We start from the raw sequence: 14,536 nt of genomic DNA, 5'->3' as shown, positions 1-14,536 counted from the left end.
CCCATGTGGTAGACCACAATCAACTTGAGAGGCATTGTTTGAAGGAGATGGGGAGGAGCACAGAGCTCAAAATGAGACATTCTGATCCAACTTCCATGTGCAGATTATCCAGTTCAACTCCTTACCTCAAGGTGCGGCTACAGGAGGTAAGACTGGCAGAACTAAAAAGGGGTTAGATTAACCCATCCAGAGCAACAGTGGAAAGGAAACAATTCTGAAAGGGATAAGAAGTTTTCATTCATAAATCAGTCTTGGGTGATGGGAACAAACCACCCCGGTGGCAATCACTCAGCAGTTGCCCATTTCAGCGGCTATTCCTCAGCATCATGCAGTGGTCACGCCCTCTTCCAAGGTCTGCAGTATTAGCGACAGCGTACTGAAGGACGCAGATGTTAAACTTTTGGTGTAACAATTCACAGGTGCCCATTTTTAACTGGTTTCAGCCACAAAGCAAATGGGCAGGTGATTGACTCATCTCACAGATACAAGCGAGGCCAGCTAACAAATCACTGACCCTTACAGGTACTCAGATCAATACCTAGTGTTTACAGCATGACAATGCCTTAAATTTGTCATTAATACACACAGCCAGTTGCAAACTCTGTAAAATTATTTACATGCACCATCTTACGCTCACCCAGTCCAAGCGAATGAAGACATTCTATGCTCAGGATTTTACCCATTAATCTTGATGTTCATACTTAACTTTACCCAAAAAAACCCCACACCTTCAACCAGCACAGTAATTAGGATTTCTGAGTGTTGCTGCTTTGAGAAACAATACAGTGAAGCTGTACATAGCTTAGGTTTCAGCCTTCTGTAAAGCTGCAATCCCATCATGCAAGAAAACACGTAACGCAGCATATCGATATCAAATAATCACACAGAAGCCATGTACTACACATCAGACTCTCTGGCACTGACACTTGGGTACTTTTTCCCCTGGCGCAAGCGTAAAGGTCCTCAGGACTGGAAATGGAATTTTAACAGCAATTCCCATAAGGTGACAGGCATGGATGAAACGTGTGTACTACTTCTACAGTCTGCTGCTTTGTTCCCAATAACCTTATAGTCTGGTTAATCCACTTGTAGGAACTACTCTGTTAGATCAAAGCCAGTTCAATATCCTGCCCAAGTCTTCAAAAGAAGGTGTAAAACTCTATAACAAGCAGTTACACAATTATCTGCCCAGAGGGAAGACTTCTGACTAAGCCTGGGCAGTTAACAGTTGGCTTATGCTTAAACCAGGGGAGTTCATAATCCTTTTTTTAAATCCTATCTAACTTAACCTTCTCAACGATAGGTTGATTTATTTAATCTCACACAATGTTTGATGTCCGTATTCTTAGCAGCAAGCTCCCCAGGTTAATTCCATGAAATTCAAAAGGACATTCCTTTTTATTGCAGCTAAACTTGTTCCCTCAGCTTCCTTACCTGCCCCCCAACCACAGCAGTGGAAGAACAGAACCTTCACTTCTCTCCTTTTATGTGTAGACATGTCAGGCCCAGTGCTGTCAGTTTTCGGACCAAGAAGAGCCTGGAATCTCCTCCTAGGAGCAGCAACACCGCATCTCCCATGCTCCTTCCTGAACGTATCTCCTGTTGAATTACCCTAGGAACTAAACAGGCAACAGTTCCCCCCAGCTGGGAAAGCCCAACATAAAATAACCCACAGCTTATGTTCCTCTCTCTGCCGTTCAACATCCCTGACAGACCATGACATTTGCTACTCAAAGCGTGGAGGGAAAACAAAAACCTATCTGGATGAAAGAAAGCTAACTCAGCTTTAATTACATGAAAACGAAACAGAGTTTGCTGGACAGAGCGGAGAAGACAAAACTTACACAAGAAAAAAGCTTGAGGCATGGTTATTTTGAGGCAGATGTTACACCACTGTGTTTCACGGACTGGCAACAGCAGCAACGCAATCAGTATTCCACAAAAGAAAGGTAAGAGCAAAACACAGCAGTGAACAGTGTCCAGCTGCGAGATACACATGAGCAGATTGTTTTCAGACACATGCTAAATGCTGCAGAAGTTTGTTAACTACTGTGGGTTGCAAGACAAGTAACAAATCAAAAAGTCCAAGACCAATTGTAGACAACACTATTTGACCACCTCTCCTTACACAGCACTCCCAGTCACACCGGTAGGCAAGAATCATTATAAGCTATAGTGTACTGCCCTTCCAGCTGAACCCCGCATGCAGTCTAGGAAACATCTGGGAGCGTTCAAAAATGTACAGGGAAAAAGATAGAAATCAAGCACTGAAATAAATTCCTGACTAACATCACCTTATTCAGTAGCTGGACTAGGAAGAGCCACATCTCCGCACTGCGTTACTCCTGTCTACGTTCTTTACAGCAGTCAGCACTTCTGCTGAAGAACTGAATGTCCTCGACTTGGTTTGCTCACGATGGAACAAAACTGGTCCTTCCTATGTTTCCATGCCCTGCAGCAGCAGTAAATTAATCGACTGCATTAACCTAGAACGTTATGTAGTGTTTGCAAAGCGTGCAGGTTATCGCTGACCATCCACATGGCTCAAGTGCACACTGAGATACAAGGATCAAGATCAATACCTTTAACGAGTCAAGTCACTTAATCACCCTAAGCGTGGCATCTCCACAAGCTAGGAGGTGGCCCAGCTTCCTTGGCGCCTGCTGCTATAGAAGCTTAAAGGAAGCTCAAGGTCACTCATCCATTCAGCCAGTGATAGAGCCACTTCCTGCGCATTCCCTTAATCCCACTCCAAACCAACCTTCCTCTTCTCCTCCATCCCAAGAAACAGAAGCATCAGCCACTAAGTGGCATGGACATCGAAAGAGCTGTAGAAAAAACAAGGCATCCTTACTGATGGCAGAACTGTTTGCTGCTCTCCTAAGCAACATGACACTGTTTCACACCCTCTTTGCTAGCCAGATTCCGAGAATAAACAAGGTTGCCTCAACAGAGAAGTCTATGAGTCTGAAGCACTGAAGAAAAAAAATTAAGAGGAATTTAAGCACAATTTTCCCTTTTCTAGCCCATTGCCTGATGACTGGGTAGTGCTGTAACACAAGAGCATTGTCCTGACCCCAGGCAGTACATCAGAGTTTACTGTAAGCTGACTATTGTGCTCAGATACATTCAGTGCAACAGAAGGATGATGGATCTAATAAAAGCCCAAGTTAAAAATGTAAACTGCATTGAGGGAGAGCAGAAAGCAAGGAGGGGGCATAACACACCCCATATGAACTCGTCATAGTTCTCTTTGCACTTGCTTCTTAAGATCACTGATCTGCAAGGACTTACAGTTATGGGTTTTGGAAGAAGAAAAAAAACAAACAAACAAACAAACAAAACACCAACCCTGCAATACCAAGTAGTTGCTCAAAAAAGGTAATTAAACCGATTGGGGAAACTGCAAGGCTGAAAAGCTTGAGAATATTTACTTTGGGGAAGAAGCAGATATGGAGACAAGATAAAAAGCAGGGAAGGTAAGAGCACAAAGCAGGGAAATCAGGATCTTCCAACTTTGTGGCTCTTGCACTGGAAACGATATCCAATAAACAAATTCAGAACAAACCCAGGGAAAAGACTTTTTCACACAACATGTCTACCTTAGTGACCACTGCCTGAGGAAGCTGCTACAGCTCAGAACCACCTCTCCAGGAATTTAAGTTCAAGAATATCTACAGTTGCATACAAAAGCATACAGAAGGACCCACGCTAGATCTGGTGACAAAACTGGAAGCTTAGGATAGCAGACAACAGCAATTCATTGCAGTCCTACCCACACAGCAAGAAAAATCATTGTGAGGAACGGGGTCAGCCAGAGATTTAAAATATGCAATTAGAAGTACTTATCTAAAATTACATGCCAAGTCTGCACAGCGTATCTTTCTGAACCTAACCCTTTTAGCTGGAATTGGCAATTACTCAAAGACTAACAATCTCAATTACTACATCGTGACAATACGGTTAGGAATACAGCTGAGACTGAGTAGTATGGACAAGTCACATGAACTCAAGAGGAGTACTATGGGATGGTATCAGGACAAAAAGGAAGAGATCTCAAACTCTCGAGCATGAGCCATAAGAGGATTTGAACACAAGTCCTACAAGCAACGCTTCACAGGCACACTAAAATGTGACAGCTTGGATGGAGCCTTTCTTCTTTACAAGAGCAGATTTGCAGATACCTGTACTGATAAAAATAGCATCAGTCACTAGATGGAAACGGGAATTGTGGCTCAAATGACTTGCTGAGGATCATACAAGTGTAGACCTAGCCAGGACTCCTCAATTCTGTGTCTGTTCTACTTTCTAACTGCAATCACCAAAACAAGTGCCTGAGGTAACACTACAGGAGCTGTCTCTAAGATGCAAGTGGAAAGACACAAAGGTAGGATTAAAAAAAATCCTAGAGAGTTGCTTTAAATGGAAAGGTAATACAAGGCCTCACCTCTTCACCTTTCCTCAATCCCTGCCAGTCAATATTTACTACGGAAAGTTTTACCCAAGAGAGCTTTCTCACCTTTAGCAGAGACGCCTCAGTGTTCACAGGAATGCCTATTTCTGCCTGGCTTTAATCCAGGGACCTTCCACACGCAACGTGAATGTGACAGCTACTGCACTACAGAAGCACCAGCTCACACACAGAGGAAAGGAGAAGACAAAGCCCATCAACATACATGCTAGATGAGAAACAGGAAATTTTAGTTACCACAGCTACCTGCCAGCAGCTGTCTTCCATTGAGAAAATCTTGAGAAAAGATGCACACAGCGGAAGAAAATTACAGAGCTACAGCTCCAAAGGACTCTGTCTCCTGTCCTGAACTCTGAATTAGTGGGGATTTCCATATGGCAGCCTGCAATACATCCGTGATCCCTTAGCTGGCATCAGTACCAGAAAGAGATTAGGAACAAGAGCTAATTCATTCAGTTTTTCTCTTTACAGGTGAACAGGAAAAATGTAAACAACTGCAGGAAAGGAAAAGAAAGCAAAACTAGTCACTTAAATTTTGAACACTTTGGAAGTTTGTAGCTCTGGATCCCCCTCAAACTGCAGGGCTCTTGTGGGTACAACTGAGCTTCACACTTGGACACTAACTCTCTTTAAAACAAAGGGATTATACAAAGTGCTTTGCTCCAAACGAACAGTCTGAAGTTCTCCAACAGTTGATCTTTTTAACATTTTAAGTTCTCCATCCCACAACTAGGACAACCGACCTGCCTCTAGTGAAATCAGCCGAGTCCCCTCACCCTCACACCACCTGAAGAAAGATTGCTTAAGGCGCTTAGCAAGCAGATTGTGGTAACTGAAATACAACTCCAGACAATTTTGACTGCATACCAGGAGTTCATCCATGCTCGTCTGACACTTCTCAAGATTGATCCGTTTAATTGCCACCTTCTCCTTCTTCGGAGTGCAGAAGGCTGCCTGCACCACCGCAGTCGCTCCGCTCCCTGTGGGTGAAAAAGATAGATAGTTAGCAACGTCTTACAGGACTTCAGCAGACAGGAAGGGAGGTCAGACAACCAAACGATGAGTACCAGTTAGTATAAGCAGCAGAGCCAGGTGAAAACCCAGTGAGGGCAACCCCACAGGCACTCCCTGCTCCAGGTCTGTGCAACTCAGTGGGTCAGCTCAGCTGCAACACGAAGTGCTGGGCTAAGCAAATGAAAACAAATGGATCTTTATGATCCCTTGCAGGGATCATTACAGCTCCGCAGACAAAAACCCCTCCAGACTCCAGCTTACTTATAACAGAGGAGTGATTCTTCTCGTGTGCTTTTAAAAGAAAGGCCACCGAGGTCACACGGACTTTTAACCTGATGTGCTCACCCCAAGTGTCGAAACAAGCCACGTTCTTTGCTACCAAACACTAATGAGATTTTTCAGATGTTTTTATGTCCTAATTGCTGTTCTCGTCTCCCCTCATTTTATGCAAAGACACGAGGTAGGCTTCATTCAAGCCTGTTCAGCTACAGTTCCCATGTAGTAGCACAGCGCTTTGGTGCCTGGGTTGAAAGCCACAGCCAGAGAACGTTTAAATTCCAATAGGGAAAAAAAAAAAAATAAAAAATAAAAAAAAAATCTTTTAATGTACAGTTGAGTTCTGGATTTAAACTAATCAGCAATATCATATCCTTTGATATCAAAATGAGTTCACAACAGTGAGACTTCAAATCTTTTTGATGTTAAGCCTGTATTTGTTGGGCTCCAGAAGTAGTTGCAACATTCACGTCTCATCAATAAGATGCCCAATTAATGAAAAAGGGGGTAGGATAGGTGGAAAAGAGCTCAAGAGCTTTCTATTACCAATATCTTTAAAAGTGCTATTAAAAATAAAACCACACCTATTTTGTTCATTATCTCAGGCATAACCCATGAGCCCGTTTGGGCTGATGAGGGAGATGAGAACAGCTATTCTGTGTTTTGGAATAACACACACACAAAAAATCATCTCCAATCTTTCAATCTCATCTCCAAACAACGGCTACTGAAGCTCCCTACGACCGCCATCAACAACCCTCTCACAGCGAGTTGCGCCAAGTCACAGCCAAACTCAAAGTGCCAGGTGGTGGAAAGAGTTTGAAATCCAGCCCCGAAAGATCCAGGAGAAACTGCTCCATCCAAAGTCACACTGAAATAAATTACAAAGCCCTGAACCACGGGCCTCCATTCCTCGACTCTTCAACCAGTACCCACTACGGCGGAGCTACAGGAGCTTCACTTCACTTTATATGGCATTGCAAGCGTACCCTGGACAACGGCTTCGGCTTGCCAGCTGATTCCCTGCGCTGGAGAGTTTACATTTTAACGGCAGAAGGCAGCAATGTGCAGAACACAGAACGGCAAGGTCGCTAAAGCTGTACTATTTCACAAAGCAAATGGGTTTTTAAGAAGTTCGAGACTGAGGTCGCTTATTACTCGCACACATATTATTTTTCAGAGATTACGCACAGCACAGGGCGAAACAAAGCTATCAGGAGAAGTTTAGGTGGGAGAAAAGGATAGCAACAGGGGCAGCAATATCTACAAGGGACTTTGAAAATGAAATCTGGGTGCCATAAGCAGGGTTTTGAGTAAAGGATGGAGACGATGGAAGAGTCTAGGCAGGCCTTTAACAAAAATCACTCAAAAAAACAAGCCAAATTTAGCTAGACTGCCAGGATCAGGGCCGAAATACATAATATTAAGTACAGGACAAACATCCCTCAACCAAACCTCTGCATAAACTCCCTCTGGTTGCTTCACCTGGCAGGTAGCAGGTGCAGGACTCCAACATGAAAGCAGCAGCCCCAGCGCAGACGCATTCCCACTCACTGGGAACCCTGGATCGCACCAACCTGCTCCTCTCCACCCAGTACCTGCTTCTCCAAGTTTTTCTGCTGCTTCCTTTGGGGAGGTGGAGGAGGAACAAAACTGAACACACACAACAAAGTGACTCAAGGTAGGGAGAGCAGAGCATACAGAAGTGGTGACAAAAGGCAGGAGAAGTTGCATTTCCTAGCCCTGCTGGTCTCCCTACAGCAAAAGCTTTTCAGAAATCAGAATAAAAACCAAACATTTGTGCCTGTATCATTCCTTTGGAAAGAGATCCCAGAAGAAATGTTGCTGCTGACACATTCGAAGCTCCGGTATTATGATTTCTTTCTTCGGATGTCTCTGTGCATAGTAATAGACAGAGGCTGAAAACACAAGCCAGATGCTGTAAGAATACACGACTGCACACCTCGGAGCCCTTTCCACCCTTCAGTTACTTTTGCAGTGCCTATTTTCACCTCTACACCTACCTGCACAGTCCTCATCAACACAAGACTCTGCCCAAAGACTCTTTCTGGATATTCCAAACACTCAGCAGCTTCAGCATACACCTGCCTCCCCCCACAACACGACAGACCAGGATTCCCGTGCCAGTTACAGCCAGCTGGTGGAAGCACGACTGGCAGAGACGCTTCTCACAATCCAGACGTGACACCACTACCGCAGACCAAAGCTTTCACAAGACAATAGCGAAGCCCAGGCTGTTATAGAAGTGACTACACAAAGAACGGCTTTGGGTTTTATTATTTTTTTTTTTAAGATACCCAGAAACAATAGATGCAGACTAATTAAAAGCAAGACCGTGCATGCTACAGCTCCTTCCCGCTCCTCCAGCCTGCCTGATCGATGCTCACTAGGACTTCAGGGCAAAAACTGCCGCTCACCAAGTGCCTGGACAATGCCCCAGCCTACAGGGACCCGATCTGTTTGAGTGTATGGCATTATTCAAACAGTAATGAAATCCCTAAATTAAATCCTTCTGGGCACATGGTAGGGAATCATCCTAACTCCAGACTCCTCCCATTTAATTCCCTGCTGTTCCTACTTTCTCTGGCAGATCTCCAGTTCGATCACCACCTGCTTTCCCCACTCCCCCCTCTCCCGCTAATTCGTCATTTCTTTCAGCTCCTCCATAGCACTTAATTATAGAGAAACAATGACATCTCAAAAGCGTATCAAGCAAGGATTAAGCCAAGCTGCAGCACGATGTGCCACAAGCAAGCTGCTCTTTGGTAGCAGCAACAGCGTGCCGTGTTTCTGGGACCAAACAAAGACGGGTTTCCATGCTTCTTTGAGGAGTACAGAAAACGTGGCAACACGGCCACTTCAGGCTTTGCAGCCATGCAATTTGTTTCTGACGCTCCAGGGTGGCAAGAGAAGGAAAGCAGAGATGCTGCAGCAAGGATTCTAAACACATTGCTAAGTGAAAACACAGCTAGAGCTCACTGCGCCAACAGAGAGAAAAAGAAAAAGCCTAGCAAGGAAGTTTTGTTAAGTTTAGGAGCAGGTAACAAATATAGAATCATAGAACAGTTTGGGTTGGAAGGAACCTTCAAAGGCCATCCAGTCCAACCCCCCTGCAAGGAGCAGGGACATCTCCAACCAGATCAGGTTGCTCAGAGCCCCGTCCAGCCTGGCCTGGAATGTTTCCAGGGATGGGGCATCCACCACCTCTCTGGGCAACCTGGGACAGTGTTCTACTACCCTCATTGTAAAAATTTTTTCCTGATACCTAATCTAAATATATGGCAAAGATTGGGAAAGCAGTGATTTGCCTGGCTGCTATGAGCCACCTCCAATGAAAAAAGAAAACAGAAGGGCAGTTTGTGCTAGGCTGGCACAACTTAAACAAACCAACTCTCCCAGCAGACGCAGACCTGCTGCGATCAGAGCCAACTGCGGTCCCACGCGCTGCGGGCAGCACTGGGTTAACGTTCCTGTGCCTGGTTCACGCTTGCTCCCCACCTCGAGACACTCTGATCAAGGACAGTGCTGAGGCTCTTCCCTCCGCCTCCCTGAAGATCAGCTTTCGGAGAAAATTCGCTCCCTAGTTAATCTCTTCCAGCACAACAGCTTAGCAAAACAATGAAAACTGGGCACGGCCAAATGCTTGCTGCTTTATTCCTGAAAAGCAGGAGATCATTTTGTTGAGGGCTGAGGGGGGAGGAAAGAGACCCCAAGTGGGTATTAGGATCAGTTTAATATCCTCTGCTTTCGCCTCTGCGGGCCCTCGGATACAGTTCCAGCCCTTAGGATAGCAGCTGTAAAATTCCTGCATAAGAGGGTCATGACCTCCTTTAGGAAACACTGCCTAAGGAGGAAAACGTACCCTTTCCAACCCCTGCTTCTTTCATGTTTCTATGATTAAATCACAGAACGGTTTGAGTTGGAAGGGACCTTAAAGATCATCCAGTTCCAACTCCCCCCCGCCCTGGGCAGGAACACCTTCCACTAGACCAGGTCACTCAATGGTTCTTTCCTAAATAAAAACAACCTCTGAAAATATGAAAATAACCCAAACCGAAAACTCCCCAAGCACTCAGTTACTGAAGCCTGATTTTCCAAGTCATCTCTTCTGGTCCCCTGGATCCATGTTCCCTGTACCTTCAGCAATCCAGAGCTCCAGCTCGAGCTTCTCCTTAAGTTGAGACAAACTCCCTACACAAGTCCACCGCCAGCCTTCAAGGAAGGGTGGACACCATCTCTTCTGCAGTCACTTTCTGTCACATAACTCACATGGAGCTTGCTTTAAAAAAAAAAAGAAAAACAAACCCTTCAAGCTATCTGTTACAGTTGATGGAAACAAATGACTTCAAGGCATTTGGAGGAGTGGAAAGACAGGAGACTGACCTGAGGACATAGCATGTTCAAATACGCTTTGTTTCCAAAGATAACTGAATCCTTGCAGCCACATAAGGACATCACAGCTCTCCCAGTAAGACTGGGATGAATTGCACTGATGCCTCCTCCCAGGCAATGCAATTGAAGCCAGAGGTCCTTTTGGCAGTGATATCTGCTTAAGCAACGGGAACAGCCATGCCAAAGGGTCACAAGACAAACATCAAATCCTGGCTCTGCAACAATATTCCCCCACCACGTGCAATGGCAATTTAAAGTAGCAGCTACATAGAAAGAGAGCTCACAAAAGAGTGTTGCCCAAGATTTAAATCCATCTTGCTACTGGAAACTGAGTTTCAGGAGCCCTGAAAAATTCCCTTCAAGGTAACTCAGCTGCTCACACAGCTGTTTGAATCAACAAGAGACATTCTCCACAACTGTCTCACAGCATCGCTCTTTATCTGACCATGGTATCAATCCCCTCCATAGAGGAAATATGCTCTTCCAGGGTCAAATGAACGTTACAAGCAATTTAGGTTGGAAGGAACCTCTGGAGGCCTCTAGTTCACTGTCCTGCTGAAAGCAGGGCCAAATTCCAAGTTAGATCAGGTTCCTCAGCATCAAGTTCAGTTTAATTTTGAGTATCTTTAACAACAGATATTCCTACAACCTTTTTGGCTGTTGCTGTGTTTGGCCACCCACATGGTAAAGCTTTTCTTCACCTCACTATCTAATCAGATTTCCCAACATTGCTCACAACCACGGCCTTTCACCATGCCCCTCTGTAGAGCCCAGCTTCATCTCTTCTATAACTTCCCAGTAGATAGCTGAGGACAGCAACAACATCCCTCCCTTAGCTCGCTCCTCTAAGGCTGAAGAAACCCAGATCTCCCAGCCTGCCCCCATAAGTCACGTTCCCAAATCTCCTTCAGCATTAGACCATGCCCAGTTGAACGCAACCCTGCCCTCTCCTCTCACCATTCCCCAGCACACACACAAGCTCTCTATTTTAAGTGAGATCTGGAATCCATCCTCCACTATCTGGAGCGCAGTGCCAGAAAGCCGCTTGTGACGCAGGCTCTGTTTATAATTGTGCCCCTGGGTTTTCCTCTTATGAACAATGCACACAAAACACTTCCCTGCAAGGCTGCCCTGGATCAAGCAATGGCTTTCAGGTTCCAGGTATCCAGTTTCAGGTAAATAAATAAATAAATAAAAAAAAATTCAGATCCATGTCCTGTGGGCGTTAGGATGACCTCTCTAAGGTCTCTTGGTCAAGGATGTGACATTAACAGTCCTCACTCTAGATCACGCAGACACCCAAAGCCCAGGAGACCTTTTAATGCTTTCTAACACAGACTCTGTATTCATGTCTGCCACTGCAGGGCATGGGGACGGCGACCTCCATCTCCGGATGCTTTGAGTCTTTGACAGCCTCATGCCAAAGAGCTGTGGGAGCTCTGCTCTGTGGTTACTCGTTCCAAGGACAATACAGTAATAAAACAAGAAGCTACAAGACTGGGAATAGAATTTCTTAAGTGTTCTTACAGAGCACAAGGCAGATACAGATCTAATTAAAGCAGAAATTAAACACCAGATTGCAAACTCAAATTGATCTTCATTGTTGGGTCTGTTTGCTGTAAAGCCAAAGTTATGCCTCTATTTTCTCCACCTCATTTGAGGTTTTTGGTGAGGAGAGAGTCCTCTCGCAAAGAATGAGCCTCTTCTGAGAACAAGCCAGCAAAAAAGCCTAGTCTTAAATTTGTAGCCAGCTCAGTATGGAGTGGGAATACTTCCTTTCCCCAAGCAGGACATGGTAAGGAAAGTCCAGTGGATGTCAAAAGTCTTCCTGGCACAAGCCCCACGATTCAGGAAGAGTGAAGTAATGCAATGTTAACGGTCCTTGAATATGGCCGTAGCTCTTCAAGCCATCTCCCCACTAAGTGTCAAATTCCTACTACAAAATGGAAGATGCAATCCACACTGACAGTTACAGATAGCATTAATAAAACCAAAAGGAATTCAGAATGGGACTCGGACATATTCCTAGTACTGCCACAGAGAGGATGAAAAAACCTGCTCACCCACGATGAGGAGAAAGCTTTCACAGGAAAGTGTCACCTGCTCAGCCCAATATCGCAGGAAGAGTGTTGCCAACATTAACGATGCTAGAAGTGAAGTTACAGCCCTGAATCAGCAGGAAGATCACTCATTCGGGTGCTCCTAGTACCGCTCAGAGCAAACCCAAACAGCAAGCTGACGGAATGCCGCTGCTAGAAACACTGTGAGCAGCGGCGGAAGCAGCAAGGGAGAATTCAAACAGTTTTGTTCTGCGCCTGGTTGGAAAACCTGTGGGAAACTAAAGCAACAACAGAGCAATCCACATATTTCCACAGAGAGAAGATCCAGGGCTTTACATTTATTTCTCCACAAGCTCAAGGACAACACATCCACGGCGCAGGACTGCAATGCCCATTTGTAAACCCTGGCAGAGGCGGTAAGAGGCCAGGTTTAACCTGGTGCACTCACTCCCTCTCAACTGCAGCCGTGCGATATTTGATCTACAGCAGGGGCAGAAAGATATCGAGTAGAGAAGAGAGAAAGAAATACTTGCTGTCATAGCGCAGGGAAGAAATAAATCCTCTATCATAACAAAGAAGCATAAGCAAAATCAGAAAGGGAAAGCAGATTTAACTCAACCGCTGCGAGGAAGTCAAGTTTAAAGCCTATATTGGTGGGCTGAAGGAAGACCAGCAATCCCCACGGACTCTATATAAATAAATATATACATAAATATACACCATACCTGACGCCACCAGCACTACGTGTGTGCAGCAGGCCTACGGGCAGGTGTAACAGCTGACCTCTCACATTTACAAGAGAGTATCTACCCTCATATTTCCAAGGAAAAAGCTTTAAAAATAACAGCTCAACCCTGTCTTAAATAAATTATTCCCAAACTTTGCATTTCAATATGGTCGAGGTCAAAGTGTCACCCCGCCCCTCCACACAGCATAACTCACATCATCGAATGCAGCGCGTCCGTTTGTCTGCCGGGCTCACCTTGAGCAGGGCCAAGCGCTGCGAACATTTAGCTGGGTTCAAGCCAAAGGTGACTGCGTGTACGTTAAGACGCGGGGCCCGTGCTCGATAACAGAAATTAAGAGAGGGCAATAATTGGGAGGCTGTATGTCCATCTTGATGAGCACAGTCTAGACCTTTTAATGAAAGAACTGGGAGGAGGAATGGGACAAAGCAGAATTATTACTTGTGAAATCCTGTGTTTGTTTCATTTCAATGGCAGGTGTATCTCTTTGTAACGACATCTGGTCATTCACTCCAGTAGAGTCAGGTCTCAAGTAGTTCCCAATTCTGTGCAAGTTGCAAGGCCATTTATTTGAAATGCTACTCACACACGAGGGATTTATGTTGTTAAGACTCAATTACATGTTTTTGCCAAAGCTTGAGAATCTTTTCTCAATCATTTTGTGTTAGTACCTGCAGCGTCCAACAGAAAACTGATCTTCCAGCATTAATCCAGCATTTTCAAAGAATTTCAGAAAATAAATAGATTTCTGAAACTCAGCTATCAAATTAGAAATACAGCCAAAATATTTGAACTTCATGTGAACTTGCTGACAGTGAATTATTCACCATCTTGATAAGAGCTCTCGCTGTTGACAATACCACTGAAACCCACACATTTTTAGAGCTCAGAGGGTTCTGCCCATGCAAGACAATGTCTTTCTCAAGACTCCTAATGCTCCGCGCACAGCAGAGAGGGACGGTGAGCCTCACAGTGCTGCCAGCGCTTGTTTAGACACACTTCCCTTCCAGTGGTCCATCAACACAGAGACACTCGACATTGCAGACTTACTGCCCAGGTCTTCAACTCTTGAACTCAAAAAAAAAAAAAAAGAGGAATACAAACCCATATGCAGTCACTTGTGAAGTCTGGTAACATTTTCAGAGCCATCAGCAACTGATGGGCAATAGCTGCAGATGGTGACACCTCCCCATGGCCCCAAACTCCACATTACACATAAACGACTCCGACTTCTAAGCTGTAGAGAGACCCAGCTACCGTGAACGGCACGTCTCAATGCCAAGGTTTCTGCAGAAAGGAAGGGGAGTTATGGAAATTTTCACCCCACCCCACGCCGCATTGTTCTCTCAGAACTCTTTCGATCTCTCTTAGGCCCTGAACACAGAAAAACGTCATCTGTTTTGCCACCTTCGGCAAACACTCATGTTGGGAATCCTTACAGACTAAGCACAGAAGTGACAGCTTTGGAGAGGAAACGGTCAGCCTGTCAGTACAACACAGGCCAGGACTGGAACGGAGGGTGAGGAACAGGCTTGGCCGTACAAAGTGTGTCAGCA

General features: G+C 45.1%; 1 protein-coding gene across 1 annotated transcript in view; it reads right to left on the bottom strand.

Moving 5' to 3' along the window:
• Positions 1-14,536, bottom strand: part of OXSR1 (oxidative stress responsive kinase 1) — a 94,989-nt gene that overhangs the window by 70,224 nt on the left and 10,229 nt on the right. Inside the window, exon 2 of the mRNA XM_086741771.1 lies at positions 5,339-5,451. Coding sequence (XP_086597897.1) covers positions 5,339-5,451 — 113 coding nt within the window. The remainder of the gene's footprint in view (positions 1-5,338; positions 5,452-14,536) is intronic.

This window comes from Chlamydotis macqueenii, chromosome 2, assembly GCF_036417535.1.
Source record: "Chlamydotis macqueenii isolate bChlMac1 chromosome 2, bChlMac1.mat, whole genome shotgun sequence".
NCBI classification, from domain to species: domain Eukaryota; kingdom Metazoa; phylum Chordata; class Aves; order Otidiformes; family Otididae; genus Chlamydotis; species Chlamydotis macqueenii.
The sequence above is the reverse complement of the archived record's forward strand: the minus strand, read 5'-3'. Positions and strand labels throughout refer to the sequence as shown.